We start from the raw sequence: 14,692 nt of genomic DNA, 5'->3' as shown, positions 1-14,692 counted from the left end.
GGTGGCTTCTTCCAAGCAGAGTAAAAATCAAGAAGACGAGGAAGATGAAGGGAGTTGGGCTGCAAGGAGATGAGAGCAGCAAGAAGGGCAGTGAGTCCCTCTGAGCACAGGGCAGGAGATGCTCCCTTTTATCTGTTCCTGCAGGTGGGCTGGGTCTGCATGGGCGTGAAGGAGGAGACAGTTACTGTCTTCATCAGCGTGGCGTGGTTTACAGATTTTCATCTCCAATTTGCCAAACATTGACCCTACCCAGAAACACACCCTGTAATGCAGGAGAAAACTTTGAGAAGACACAACTGTGTCTACCAAAGAGCAGCGACGGAGGAGTCTCACACTTAGTGGGATAGTAACATGTCCCTAGGAGATACCGGTCTTGTATTTTTTTTCACCTTTCATCCGTGGTGGTTGTTTCCCTGCTTATGTTTATCTCTATTTTGATCTTTCACTCCAAAGCCCCATGGCAGGCAAGCGCTGGGGTTCATGCCAAGTTGTAGCACAGCTTTCACAATTCCCAAAACACACCTATGTTACACCCTTAGTCTTCTTTTTACATGGAAAATTGCCTTTGGCTTTGAAGAGTAGTTTCTCAATCTAGAGACAGGGCTCAGCAAATTGCATTTTGATGAGGCTTGGAGTCTTTTTGATAAGTAAAACCCTACCAGAAATGAGACACTGGAGCAATGATTGGCACTGGAAATTCATTTATTGTTGGACCAGACGCTCAGTGAAAGGGAGACCTGGAGCCTTTGTGCCAAGACAATCAGCACCAGTGAAGAAATGCCATGAATATCACAGATGGGAAATCACTTTGGGATTTTCTGAAGGCTTCAACACCACAAGAAGAGCCAGAGAATATATCAGGAACCCAGCTGCTGTGGTGGGACATGTGGACAGGCAGAGGGACAGCTCTGAGAGCAGGAGGCAGTAAAACCCTGCTGCCCACGTAACAAACCCTGCAACGATTTAAATGCAATTAGCTGGGGAGAGGATGCTGGAGAGCTGAGCTCATGAAGACACAGGAATGTGGGGATCAGAGGCCATGATAACTCTTACTTGAGGAAATGCGTGTTTTTCAGCTGCCTGCCTTCAGGATTAACATGCAAACACCTTCTGGCAGACAGGCACACTGCTGAGCTGTCCTTAAGGGCAGCATCTGTGCAGTCCCCAGTCCTCACAAAGCTCATCTGGAGCCAGTCACCAGGTTTTAGAAAAGCAGAAGCTTGTCAGCTGTGCTCTCCCCCCCTGGAAGTGTTCAAGGGCAGGTTGGATGGGGCTTGGAGCAACCTGGTCTGGTGAGAGGTGTCCCTTTCCATAGCAGGGAGGTTGGAACTGGATGAGCTTTAAGGTCCCTTCCCACCCAAACCATTCCATCAGATTATGATTGTCAGAACACTCCGGGTTTGATGTCACAGTGGGAACGGATTAGCTCAGGAGCTAAACTTGCAATAATAAGACTATGACCCATCTTGCATTCATTCTTTTGTCTTGCATGAGCCTGCTTATCAAATAACAACTGCTGCCTCATTTTAATTGTTTGGGTTTTTTTAATTGAGAAATTCCTTTTTTTCATAAGCTTTCCACTTCTTAAAAATCCTGAAGTTCAAATGTCTTTATGACTATGGAGGTGTCTAACTGTGCTGGTAGCTGTCTAGCAAGGTTCTCAGAAGTTCCCAGAGGACACAGGCAATTAAGCACTTCTTGAAAATCCACACTAGCAACTCCTGGTGTCTTCAGATGTTTAAATGCCTCTAAAAACATCGCCCAGACACCGGTTCCAAAAATGCCTCAGGACCCAGCCATTATGAGCCACTAAACTGGCATTTCCACTGAAAACCATGACAGTCCCTGCACAGCCTGCTGATCCCACCCCCTCCTCAACCCCATCCTGAGTCCTGGATCATGTGGGGAAGCAGATCGGGGGGCAGGTGGGGTAAAAATATGTACCATGGAATCACTGAATCCTAGACTGGTTTGGGTTGGAAGGAACCTTAAAGATCAACTAGATCCAACCCCCCTGCATGGGCAGGGACACCTCCCACCAGCCCAGGTTGCTCCAAGCCCCATCCAACCTGCCCTTCAACACTGCCAGGGATGGGGCATCTACAGATGGGACAAATGCTGACCCAGCCTGGAATGTCCAGAAGCACAACCTCAGATATCACCGCAACCACCAGCCAAAAGACTTGACAACCCCCCAATCCCTTCTTGGGGCAAAGTCAAGAGCCATGTCCCAGCAGCCCTTCCCGTCTGGAGCGGAGGCAAATCATCGCTGGCAGGACCTGGCGGTGCCGGCTCCGTGGACCCGGTTGCAAACACACTCCTGATTTATCAGTCAAACAGATTCCACCAGCACCTGCACCCGCCAGGCTCAGGAGGGTGCCTGGGGTGTGGAGCTGCTGGTGGTGCCATCACATCTACCCACACGCACAGACCCACACACATGTGATGGTGCCGTCCCCTGCTTCGCTCTGCATTACCAAATATGTGGTTAATTCTTCCTTTGGGGGGTTGTTGGGGGTTTTTTGTTGGGTTTCTTTTTTTCTGTGGGCGGGACAACGTGGTCAGAACATTTCCCTGTTCCCAGCCCTGCCAGGAGGAGCTGCCTCCAGCAGCACAACATGGAGACCTCAGCGCTGCGTTTGGGTAACGCAGGAGTTGAGTCACGGCCGTGTCTCCAGCCAAGTTTGGGAAATCAACCTGAGCTTCAGAGATCAACATCACCACCAGCTTCAAACCCAACAGGCAGCTTGAGGCTCTGGGAATCTCAAGCAACATCCTCGGACCCAAAACCTTCATGAAGGACAATTACTTTAAAGATCCCTTCCAACCCAAATTATTCCGTGATTCCATGAAAATAAAGGGGCAGGAATATGGGAAAAGCTGCTCAAGCCTTGGAGGAAAATGCTCATTTTAGCAGCAACTCAATGTGCGCTGAACTTAAGTTTTCAAGCACAGAAAGGGAGAATTTCAGAAGAAAAAGCAAAGCCTTCCATTCCCACACTTCCCTTAAAACTCTTGACATCTGTTTTCCCTGTGCTCTACAAAAGACTTTCAAAATGGGGGAAATCATTACAAAATTAAATGAAACTTCTTTCAGGCCACGTAAAATCTTTTCACTCCCCCAGCAAAAGGCAGAAATGATGTCACATCTGGGTCCAGCCCAGGAGAATTGCTGGTGCAATCACAGGAACATAAGGCTTTTTGGTGTCTTGTTTGTTTTAGCTACAGCCTCTGTGCACCTTTTGTCTCCTGGTGCTGCCCTGCTGTCAGGAGTTATCTGCTGGAGGCAAGTTTACACAGAGGCAGCTAGGTTGGGGTGGCGGAGGGAAGGTGATGTCTCTTCACTCAGCACCATCTCAGGTCCCTTTACAGCTCCCTGGAGTCTCCAACCATTGCCCAAACCTTGTCCCCACCCAAGTAGGGACACGCCTCTGCTGGCAGCCCTGACATTCCCCAATGGCTGCTTCGTTTCTGTCTCCAGCATTTACAAACAGGGAACTGCAGCCTGGGATAAATGGAATGACTCACCCGGGTGGCAGAGCCAGTCTGCGGTTGACCAGGGATGTGATTCAAGGTCTCCTGAGCAAAAGGTCAAACCACACTGGGAGTTTTTTACTCTAAATTTACAGCTCATCAAAAATATTCTACTTTTGTGGAGGGGTAGGGCTTGGCAGAGGGTTGAGATCTTGCTCTTCCCATGGTCTCACCTTTTGGAGAGGTCTTAAAAGCAACTCATGGATCCTTGGCTGGTCCAGCAACAGTAAAAGCTGCAGGGCTGGCTCCAGCATCATGGACACTGAGCTCTGAGTTAGCTAGAGGGGTGATGGATCACCCTTCCCACTTCTACACCAGCCCTTGTAGGATGCTCCAAAAGCACTGAGGGCTGAGCCATGGGTTTGTCATGACTGCGCCAGCTGTGGGCACCACAGCAGTGGGAGCATGTTGGAGGACAGGGAAGCACAGCTGGAGGCCAGTGGTGTGCTGGGAGCAGTGGTCAGCCAGAGAGGGGGCAGCTGGGGAATAACCCAAGTTGGCCAAGCAAGGAAAGGGCTTGGAAAGATAAATCAGTTGGTGGAAGAGATATTGAGTCTGAAAGTCTGCTCTGATCTATCTGGGCCAACTGCCTGTCTCACCCTAGGAGACCCAGCAGAAGGACAGAGGAGAGCAGCCCAGTTCAACCCAGCTGCCTCTGTCCCTCCTCCCACACTGCCAGGAATGGCTCATTCCCACCAATGTCACTCCAGATCCCCCCGTGTGTCACACTTGGCCAGGTCATCCCATCACCCAGAGCGATTCAGCCACCGTAACCCCCCCTCCCTGCAGCCCCCCTTCACCCTCCTGACAAACTAAGTGCCCATGTTTTTGGAGGACAAGGGGTGAGAAGGGCAGGAGATGGGGGCACGTGATTCTTTGGTGCCTTTAAATGCAAACTTCAAAGGTAGGAAAAAGTCAGGGAACACTTCCAGGTCCCAGCAAAAGGGGAGACTTGTTGCAACACGAAACTCTTTGGTCAGAGAGAAAACCACACCAGGTGACTGCCTCGAGTGTTTATTTGGGGGATGCCACATGCCAGAGGAGAAAGGCTGAAGCAAACGAGCACAATTGTTACAAGGAACAGGAAAATCCTGAGCAAAACTGCACATTTTACAACAGCTTTAACGACCTGGGGTGAAACTGCAGATACTGAGCTCAGAAAATAAAAACCAACCAAGAAACCAAACTTCAGCAGGGCAAGAAACGTCTTCAGCTGGGACTAGTCACCATGAGGAAATTCTTGTTTTGAAGTTCCAGCCCTGGCTGATGAGCAGCACCAATTAAAGTTGCACCACAGCTGGATCCAGCACGAGATCTTGAAAGGAGCCAAATGTCCTTGCAGGCTTCCCAGGACACAGCACACGGAGCGACCCTCTGCATGTCCCTGCTGGGACACCTCTCTGGTGGCCCATGCTACTCTGTAGCCTCATCCCAGCCATGGCTGGGGCTTTCCCATGGATGGTCAGGTCCTGCTTCCTGCTGAGTCCCAGCACCGTGGTGACCAGCAGCTTTGCAGCATCTGGAGGGCAGCAAGCTGGTCTCAAACCCTGTGGAGACCCTTGGTCACAAGCTGGTGGATGTTGTCATGGTGGACTTTTCTGTGCAGTCCTGAAGATGGTGGAGCTTTAACATGGAATTGCCACCTTGGCAAGGAGGGGGTGGTGGGTGGTGACTGTCACAACATTTGCTTCCTTTCTCCTCTGGGTGTCGGGGAGGGGTGAGGTAGCTTCGCTTCCCTAGAACCTCCGGCTGGTAGATGTAGAGCTGGTGGTCTTCTTCAGAATGGTGCTGGATCCCACCACGGAGTTAGCCCCTCCACCCACAGAGCCAAATCCCCCCCCAGAGCCAAACCCAGCCCCTCCCAGGCTGTAGCAGAAGCCGGCACCACCAGTGCTGCAGCTGCCTCTCCCGAGTCCTCCTCCCAGGCTCAGCCCGCTGCCGCCTCCCACCACGGCTGCAGAGGAGAACAGAAGGCATGAGGTTACCCCTGATGTCACCATCAAGTTTTGGGGCATCAAGCCCAGCCCACCATGCTCCCTCAGGAGGGGGGAACACTACTTACAGATGCTCACAGCGCTCTGACACTCTCCAGACATCCTGCAAGGAAAAGAGGGAACATCAGCTCCAGCTAGAGCTCTGGACTGGTCCAGCTCCAGGAAGCTGGGCTTGGTCCATCAGACCATGGGCATAAATAACAGCAGTTATAGGGCCCTAGTCCATAGCTAGTGGCAACACCATGGATATTTTAGGAGAGGAGATGCCATGGGCCATGTTCTTCCTACTGGTTTAGCAGGATGGAGTCAAGCTCTTGCTGTCACCCACCTGCACTCCTCTCCCTCCAGCAGCTTCCTGTAGGTTGCAATCTCGATGTCCAGGGCCAGCTTGACGTTCATCAGCTCCTGGTACTCACGGAGCTGCCGGGCCAGGTCAGCCTTGGCTTTCTGCAGAGCATCCTCCAGCTCAGACAGTTTGGTCCTGGCATCCTTGAGGGCCAGCTCCCCGCGCTGCTCAGCGTCTGCGATGGAGCTCTGCAGGGTCTCACACTGGAGGACAAGATGTGGGTGAGATGAGTGGGGCAGGGGCAGACAGTCAGGGCTGAAGCCATGAGCCCAGGTCACTCGAGCTCAGCTATTCGCAGATGCAGCAGGTTCCTCCCCCCTTGCAGGGACTCTTGCTGAGCTGTTTGCTTTTAGGGAAGCTCTGAAGGGCATTGCCAAGAGCTCACACCCCTTTCCCAGGAAACGCAGCCCCTACCTGCTTCTTCACATTCTCAATCTCAGCCCGTATCCTCTGGATCATGCGATTGAGCTCAGAGATCTCGATCTTTGTGTCCTTGAGGCTGTCCCCGTGCTTGCCTGCAGTGGCCTGCAGCTCTTCATACTGGCAGGCAGAAGGGAGAGGAGCATGTTAGGTCCACCACAAGTGGCTCCAGCCCGTGCAAGTCAAGGTGAGCATGTGGCAGGATCAGTACCTGCCTGGCTGGATCAGTACCAGCAACAATGCAAGTCTCAGCATGGCCTGGGCCATCACCAGGAGCACCTCCCCCTCCACAGCCACTCCTGGTCACAAGCAAGGTGTGGAGCACTCACCTTGTTTCGGTACCAAGTCTCAGCCTCCACCCGGCTCCTGTTGGCGATCTCCTCATACTGGGCTTTGACCTCTGCAATGATGCTGTCCAGGTCCAGGTTTCGGTTATTGTCCATGGAGAGAACCACAGAGGTGTCAGAAACAGTCTTCTGCATCTGAGCCAGCTCCTGCAATTCACACCACATCTGGCTTTAGCCCTGCTGTAACCTCCTTGCTGTGTCCCAGCCCTTCTCCGCCCCCCTCCAGAGGCAGCTGGACCACTCACCGCCTCGTAAAGGCACCTCAGGAAGTTGATCTCATCTGCCAGAGAATCTAATTTTGCCTGAAGCTCCACCTTGGTCATGTAGACTCCATCCACATCCTGCAGGAGGGGTGGGAGGTGAAAACCTGCCTGACATGTGCCACTTTCTCTGATGTTTCACTGTGAGACCTTTGGGGCCCCATGTCCCTGTGTCACCTCCAGCAAGGGCCCTGGAGCACGGCTGATGCCAGCAGCTCAGTGCTGGTGGCAGCAGAATGTCCCCTGCAGCAAGACCCCTCTGTATAACAATAGAAAAAAGTACTTTACCTTCTTCAGGAGCACAAAGTCGTTCTCAGCAGCCGTTCTTTTGTTTATTTCCTCCTCATACCTGTTGGCGACAAGGAGGGAGATGGGATCTGGATGATTGTTTTGGCTCCAGCTGCTGCTGGCAACCAGAAACTCTTGGCCTCAGAGTAATGAGGGCAGCAAGAACAGGGCAAGCACCAGCACTGCACCTTCCTGCTCCTCACCACCCTGCACAGAGGAACCTCCCCATGTCTTGGTGTCTGTGGCCACCCTGACTCCTTCTACGAGCCCCCAGGACCTTCAAGTCCTCAACACTGGCCATTTCCAACCACTTATCGGGGCAGGTAATTGCTGCAGAGCATTCATTAAGTGGTGGATTTGACTCCAAAATAAAGTCAACCTCAGCAGATCAAGGTTAATCCCAGTGAGTCCCAGACTTGCTTTCCCAGCATTTTTTGTAACTCCTTCCCTGGAAACATTTCTCAAGGTTTTACTCTTGCATTTCAGGCTGGACAATTTTATCTAATAAACTACAGCAGGAAAAGAATCCTTTCTTTTTTTCTCTTTTTTTTTATTTTTTGCCCCACATAATCTGTCCAAAGAAAGCTCCAAGCTTCGAATCATGAAGGATATTATGGGAAGGAACCCAGGAGGAAATCCATGAGGAAGCAGGATTTAGCAACAGATCTAATTAGTTCATTAAATCATAATGTCACAGATCCTTAAGTGAGGAAGACAAACAGCAGAGGATCCTGCTTCAGTGAGGAGCATAACTCAGGCAACGGTGCAAATATTGAGAAATACTTGAAAAATCACCACCTGGTGCCAAAACTCACTTGATGAAAACCTCCCTCAAACCTGTTACATCTTCTAATCATTGAAACAAGTGAATTACTGCCAATCCTTCTGATTCCTTCCATTTCCTGGCTGTTCAAAGTCAGTTTTTACCTCTATATTTTTCCACCACCAGGCAGCCCAACCACGACCACACCAAGGACAACGTACTTGGTCTTGAAGTCTTCCACCATGTCCTGGAAGCTCTTCAGCTCTGCCTGCAGCTGCACCTTTTCGCTGCCCAGGGAGTCCAGCTGCTTCCTCAGCCCACTGATGTAGGTCTCAAAAAAGGGGTCAAGGTTCCTGCTCCCTGTCACTGTGCCCCCCTGCTCCTGCAGGAGTTTCCACTTGGTCTCCAGGACTCGGTTCTGCTGCTCTAGGAACCGGACCTGAATGATTGCAGGGGTGGGTAGAAAAAGAGTCAGACTCTTCCCAAAAGCATCATACTGATTTTTTTCCCTAGGTTTTCCATATTTTTCCCCATTTAAGGAGTTTGACCTTGCTGTCTGCTCTCATCTCCAGTGAGGATTAACTCCAGGGTCCCACTGGACAGGCAGGACCACAGCTCTAGGATGAGAGGGCAAAGGTGGGTCACCTGCCCTCTCCAATCTCTAAAGAGCAGAAGAACAGTGACCTTCTCTGCTTTGGCATCTTCTTCTTAAAAATAGGCCAAAGCACCCAAAGCCCTTCAGCCCATGGATGGACAGAGCCCATCAGCAGACACTCATCTGAGGCTGTCTACATGTAAGTACATGGTCCCACAGCTTAGCACCACCACCATGGCCTCAAGAACCAGGGATCCTATTTCTAGGTTTCTCCATAACCTTGGGAAAGCCACTTCTCCAGCCACCATCTCCCTGCCTGCAGGGGCTCTTGGGGGCTGGGTGGGTGACAACCAGCTGGAGATGAAGTCAGACCAACCCTCCACCCCCAGCCCTGGGCTGAAGCCCCTCTCACCTTGTCAATGAAGGAAGCGAATTTGTCGTTGAGCTGCTTCATCTCCTCCCGCTCTTGTGTTCGCACCTTCTGGATCTCGGGGTCAATCTCCAGGTGGAGTGGGGTCAGCAGGCTCTGGTTGATGGTCACTTCCCGGATGCCACCCGGTGGGCAAGGGGGAAAGCCTTGACCTCCCAACCCTCCATCAAACCCTCCACCAAAGCCACCAAAACCACCGCAGAAGCCTCCGACCCCACCACCGTAGCCACCACCAAACCCTGCCCCAGCGCCATAGCCGCCAACCCCAAAACCTCTGCAGGCCCCGAACCCTCCCACGGAGGTGCTTTTATTGCCTCCCAAGCAGTAGAGGCTCCTGCTGCTGAAGCCACCAGCGTTGCCGGGTCCCCTGTATCCTCGGGACACAGAGCTGAGCGCGACCTTGTTCCTCCCTCCGAAGCAAACGGAGCTGGAGCTGAATCCTTTTCCCAAGGACTGACGAGACATGGTGATGGGTCCCCAAGAGTCAACCCGTGCAGAGGGAAGAGCAAAGAAGGCACAGGAGGAGGTTTGGAGGCGAGAGGAGGCGAGTCTTGTGGGTGCAGTGGCTGAGGTCCCCTTTTTATCTGCTCAAGGAGTTGGCCAGGTGTCAGGGGAGTGGAGAGGTCTCCCTTTGTGTTGTTTTTTTTTATTATTGTATTCATTGTTTTAGGGTTTGGATGGATGCCCTCCTCCCTTTGCCACCACCATGACCTGCCTCAAAACACTCCCTCCAGAGCTAAAAAAAAACAAAGCTATTGTTGGTGTTGGAAGCCCAATTCCAAAGCAAATTCTCTGCACTGCAACTGCCAACTCATCATGAGCCTCTCTGAGCCTCTCACAGCAATGACAAAGCACCAGAAATTCTTTGACACATCACACCCTCCAGAAAGACCCTTATTTTAGCTAAATCACTCATTTTGAGCCTGATGGCAGGTGCTTGGTTCATTGAATTCCAACAAAAACCTGGTTTCCCAATCACACCCTCAGATGCACCTGGGTTCAAGTTCCTGCTCAGAGGAGGTTTGACTGGGGCTGCCTAAAACTGTTTCACAACCAGGGAGCATTAGTCTTTGGCAGGGTTGGTTATAAAATTAGGCTTGTGTCAATAAAGAAGACTTAGAAACACTTTTAAAATGGTCTTCAAGTCATTTCTTTATCTCTCTGTGTTCTGGTTTGGTTTGGTGGGTAGAAGGGCAAGGGTTCCAGGGGGGGCTCCAGTAAGAAGCTGAGAAGCTCCCCCTGCTCCAAACCAGCCAAGGAGCCATTAAAGGGACAACAGATGCACCTCTACATTAGCATACCAAAGAACAGCTATAAGACCTGAGCAGAGACACACCTGGGGGAAGAAGAGCTGTGCTGGAGGAGGAGCGCGGTGCTGGTGGTTGGTGAGGAGGGAGGGGAAGAAGGTGCCCAAGCAGAAGTTTCCCTGCACCCATGGGGAGATGGCAGCTGTGCCCCTGCACTCGTGGAGGAATGCGGGGAACATTCCCTGAAGGTGCCAGGAGGGGTGGACTTGGCCAGTGGGCTTGTGTTTTGTGGCCAGTGGGCTGGGCTGGTGCAGCTGTGGAAGCCCCCGGGCAGGGGAGGTGCCTGTTCCCGAAGCCCCCGTGACTCTGCGGGCAGCGCTGGAGCAGCTCCGGGGCTGGTGGGAAGGGCTGATGGAGCAGAGGTTGGTGGAGGACTCTGCCATGGGAGGGACCCGTGGGGAGCAGGGCAGGACTGTGAGGAATCCTTCTTCCTGAGGAGGAAGGAGCAGCAGGAACCAGCAGCCTGTGAGCTGACTCTAAACCTCATCCCCCTGTGCTGCTGGGGGGAGGAGGGAGAGAAATGGGGAACAAAGGGATTTGGGTGGGAAGAAGGGAGGGGTGGGGTGAGGTGTGTGAGCCCTGCTCTGGGGGTGTCTGTGTCCTGGGGGTGTTTGATGAGTATGACATTAAATTATTTTTTTCCCCAGGTTAAGTCTTTGTCCTGGGACCCTAATCGGTGAAGAACCCTCCTTGTCCTTGTCCCAACGCATGAGCTTCTGGTTGAGTTTGTCCTCCTCATCCCAGAGTTGGGGGGGGGGGGGGAGTTGAGTGAGTGGCCATGGGGCTGTTCCTTTGTTGTTGTGTTGGGCCCAAACCACAACACTCTGATGGGTGCATTGAGACTGGAGGGGTTTGCAGAGACCAGAACACCTCCATGTCTCCCTCTTGCACACCTTCAACAGGGTCCAGGTGCCACTGCCAGGCTGAGAAGCTCTGCCCCTGTCCACAGGGGCAGGTCTAGAAACCTTCCAGGAACTGCTGGGACATTCCCTGATGGTCCTTACAGCATCTCCAGTCACAAGAGTCTCCAGCCACGAGTCCCTTCCAGAGCACGTGGCACCTGGCAAAGCCACTCCTGCTCTGACCCAGCTCACATTGTTCAATAAAAGTACAACTTAATTGCTTAACAACTTTTAATTTATACTTTAATGAGCAGAGGTGTCTGAATGTGCCTTCCAACTGAGGATCCCCACTTATCCTGCCCTTAAAAAAAAAATCAAAAGCCATAAAACTTCACCCCTCAAACCACAAGCTGCAGCTGGAACTGTGGCAATAAAAGCCAGCTCTGTAATTATCCCTTTTATTGGGGACACTCGTGGGAGAGGTTTGGGGAAGCAGCTTCAGGTCCCAGCCCAAACCCCTGGCTTTTCTTTCTCATGCAAATCTGGGATAGGGGCATCTCTGCAGGGAGGAAGGACTTCTTCTGGAGGCTTTTAACTGGAAAGGGGGGATTTAGGTTGGACATTAGGAAAGAATTCTTCTCTGAGAGGATGATGAGACCCTGGCCCAGGTTGCCCAGGGCAGCTGTGGCTGCCCCATCCCTGGCAGTGTTGAAGGGCAGGTTGGATGGGGCTTGGAGCAACCTGGGCTGGTGGGAGGTGTCCTTGCCCATGGCAAGGGGCTGGGATTAGATGATCCAAACCATTCCATAACTCTGAACCTCATGGGCATTGGTTGAACTGCAGGACCTTCTGCTCGAGGGGGTTTGCTGGGAACAGGGAATCTCACTCCCCTTCGGCACCAGGCACCCGCGTGCCCCGTCCCACCTGCAACCGCCTCTGGGATCCCTGGGGCTCTGGGATCCCTGGTTTTCCAGCCCATGATGAGGACGTGGTGGTGGGGAGGAGGGAAGCAGCGGGACGCCGGGCCTGGCCGGGGGACAGGAGGCGGCGGCTGCACCTCCCGACCTTACGCAACCGGCAGAGAAACCGAGTGAACCTGTTGGAGCTGCCCGGGGTTCCCAGGGTGGCTCCACCCCGGCTCCTGGCACAGCTCCTTGCCCAAGGAGCTGCTGGGCCAGCAAAACGCCCTGCTACACCCATGAGGTCCTGCCCCACCACGGTGGGGTGGGAAAACCTTGGTGGGGCACTGGGGCTCCCTCCCAGATCTGTCCTGCAGCCCAAGGCTGAGGATCTCGGGTGCTCCAGGGACTGGATGCACCAGGAGCAAAGCACAGGTGACAGTGGTGGCTACTGGAGACCCAACATTGGCACCATCCCCTGGCCAGCACCGGGATGGAGTGACCAGGCAGCAGCAAAGCTTTGGGATGAGCATCCCGGGATGGGAAACACACTGTGGAGATGACCTCCCCCTCAAAGCCACGGGTGGGGAGCAGGGACAGACCATGGGACAACCTGGCCCTGCTTTAATCACTGACACCTCCTCTCCTGTGTCTCCCCCCCCCCCCAGTGGGCTGAGGGACAGTCCAGGTCCAGCAACATTTCTCTCTCCTCACAGGAGCCCTGATGTAGCCCACAGCAGGGGTTACATGTTCCCAAACACAGGAGATGTGAGTCTTCTTTAAAGAGCAGCTCTGAGCTCAGGCTCCTTCTCCACACCAGAATCCAGGTCCAGTCTCAACATTACCGGGTTTAAATCCATGTGGCTCCATCGTTCAGGACCCAGACGCCCCACCACACACATCCAAGAGCTCCTCAGCTGCTGAACCCCATTGCTCCCAGCAATGCCCACACACAGGTCCACCCTCCAAGAGGTTTCACCCTCCAAGGGTTTCTCCTCTCCCTGAGGACATCGGACAAACCCCCAGATTCATGCCAAGAGCTTTGCTGGGCCAGGCTGGAATGAGAGGCTGGAAGGAGAAGAAAGGCTCTTCCCATGGCAAGATATAAATAACCATCTTCTCTGGTCCTTCCCCTGGCCCAGAGGTGAAACCTGATCCCAGGAGGTTTTGCAGCTCCGCCAACATGTCCAGTTGCGTTTCATTAATGAGCTTCCAAGACCTGCTCAGGGCTTCACAAGGCCAGGGGAGGAGAGCTGGGCACAGGGACACCAGAGGTTGGCAGGTCCCCACCACGGGGGGGGTGGCAACTGTGGGGCAGGGGCTCACAGGCTTGGTCTCTGCTGGCCCAGAATAATTCTGGTTGGAAAGGACCTTTTAGATCCTCAAGTCCAACTGTTAACCCAGCCCTGCCAAGGCCACCCCTGCCCCACGTCCCTCAGCACCATCTCCAGGGCTTGGAAACCTCTCCAGGGATAGGGACCCCACCCTTGCCTGGGCCAGGCCCTGACAACCCTTTCTATGGAGAAATTGTTCCCAAGATCCCACCTCAACCTCCCCTGGGCAACTCGAGGCCAGTTCCTCTGGTCCCATCCCTTGTTCCTGGGGAGCAGAGCCCGACCCCCCTGGCTCCAACCTCCTCTCAGGAGCTGCAGAGCCAGCAGGTCTCCCCTCAGCCTCCTCTGCTCCAGGCTGGACACCCCCAGCTCCCTCAGCTGCTCCTCACAACTTCTGCAGCCCCTTCCCCAGCTCCATGTCCTTTCTCTGGACACGCTCCAGCCCCTCAAAGTCCTTCTTGTCATGTGAGGCCCGAAAATGATCCCAGGATTCGAGGTGCAGCCACTCCAGTGCCAGCAGAGGGGACAGTCCCTGCCCTGGTCCCGCTGGCCACCCCAGGGTGGCACCACCCTCAACCTCAACCGGAGGCAAGCTGAGCAAAAGCTGAAATGTACCCGTTTCACCCCAAAGTTGTCCCGGGCCCGTGTTCAACCGAGAAAACCCGCTGTGTCCCGCGGGAAGGAGCAGGAGGCTCCGTCTGGCGGTTCCTAACCCGGCAGCTCGCAGGGCAGGGCCGGGAGCTGGGAAGCGGAGCAGCAATAACAAGGTGGGTCCCCGAGGAGATCAAAGCGGGTGTTGCAGAAGACGGGCGGATCCTCCGCGGCTGCAGCCAAGAGCCCCGGGGCTGCCGGAGCCTCCGACCGGCCGTGCTGCCGGCACGGGGGTGACAGGGACCCCTTCCCCCGGGGCTGCGGACCCCCCCCCCCCCAGGGCTCTAATAACAGCAATAATTATTCTAACGACAGTGACGCTGTTCAGTGACCTCGGTTGGGTGTCCCCGCTGTCCCCGGCCAGCACGGGACACTGCCGGGACGTCAGCCCAGCACCATCCGCAGGGGAAAGCTGTTCCCAGCTCTGACTGCCAGGGGAAAACACAGCCCGGTCTCCCATGACATGATTATTAGGGATAATTTCGGACATAGCTGGGAGGAGCATCCACTTGGACTGGAAGCGGGAAGGAGGGCAGCCCCCCCCGGGAACCCCTGGGGAGGTGCAAACCAGTTCCGAGGGATGTGGGGTGGGGATTTACTGCCAGTAGGAGCAGGGTTGACCCCCGGGAGGTGCGGGAGGTCCCACGGCATCTCTGCAGCCCGAGCAAGGTGGGCCCTGAGC

At 53.9% G+C, this 14,692-nt stretch overlaps 1 protein-coding gene across 1 annotated transcript; it reads right to left on the bottom strand.

Moving 5' to 3' along the window:
* Nucleotides 1-5,270: 5,270 nt before the first annotated feature.
* On the bottom strand, nt 5,271-9,442 carry LOC127395004 (keratin, type II cytoskeletal 4-like). Its single transcript, XM_051641379.1, has 9 exons — nt 8,960-9,442; nt 8,174-8,391; nt 7,190-7,250; nt 6,887-6,982; nt 6,624-6,788; nt 6,289-6,414; nt 5,857-6,077; nt 5,597-5,631; nt 5,271-5,488 (listed from the first exon to the last, which is right to left on the bottom strand). Exons 1-9 carry the CDS (start codon nt 9,440-9,442, stop codon nt 5,271-5,273), a joined length of 1,623 nt encoding a protein of 540 aa, XP_051497339.1.
* Between the last annotated feature and the right edge of the window lie 5,250 nt (nt 9,443-14,692).

The sequence above is a fragment of the Apus apus genome, chromosome 28 (assembly GCF_020740795.1).
Source record: "Apus apus isolate bApuApu2 chromosome 28, bApuApu2.pri.cur, whole genome shotgun sequence".
In the NCBI taxonomy this organism is placed as follows: domain Eukaryota; kingdom Metazoa; phylum Chordata; class Aves; order Apodiformes; family Apodidae; genus Apus; species Apus apus.
This window is presented reverse-complemented; position numbering and strand designations above follow the sequence as displayed.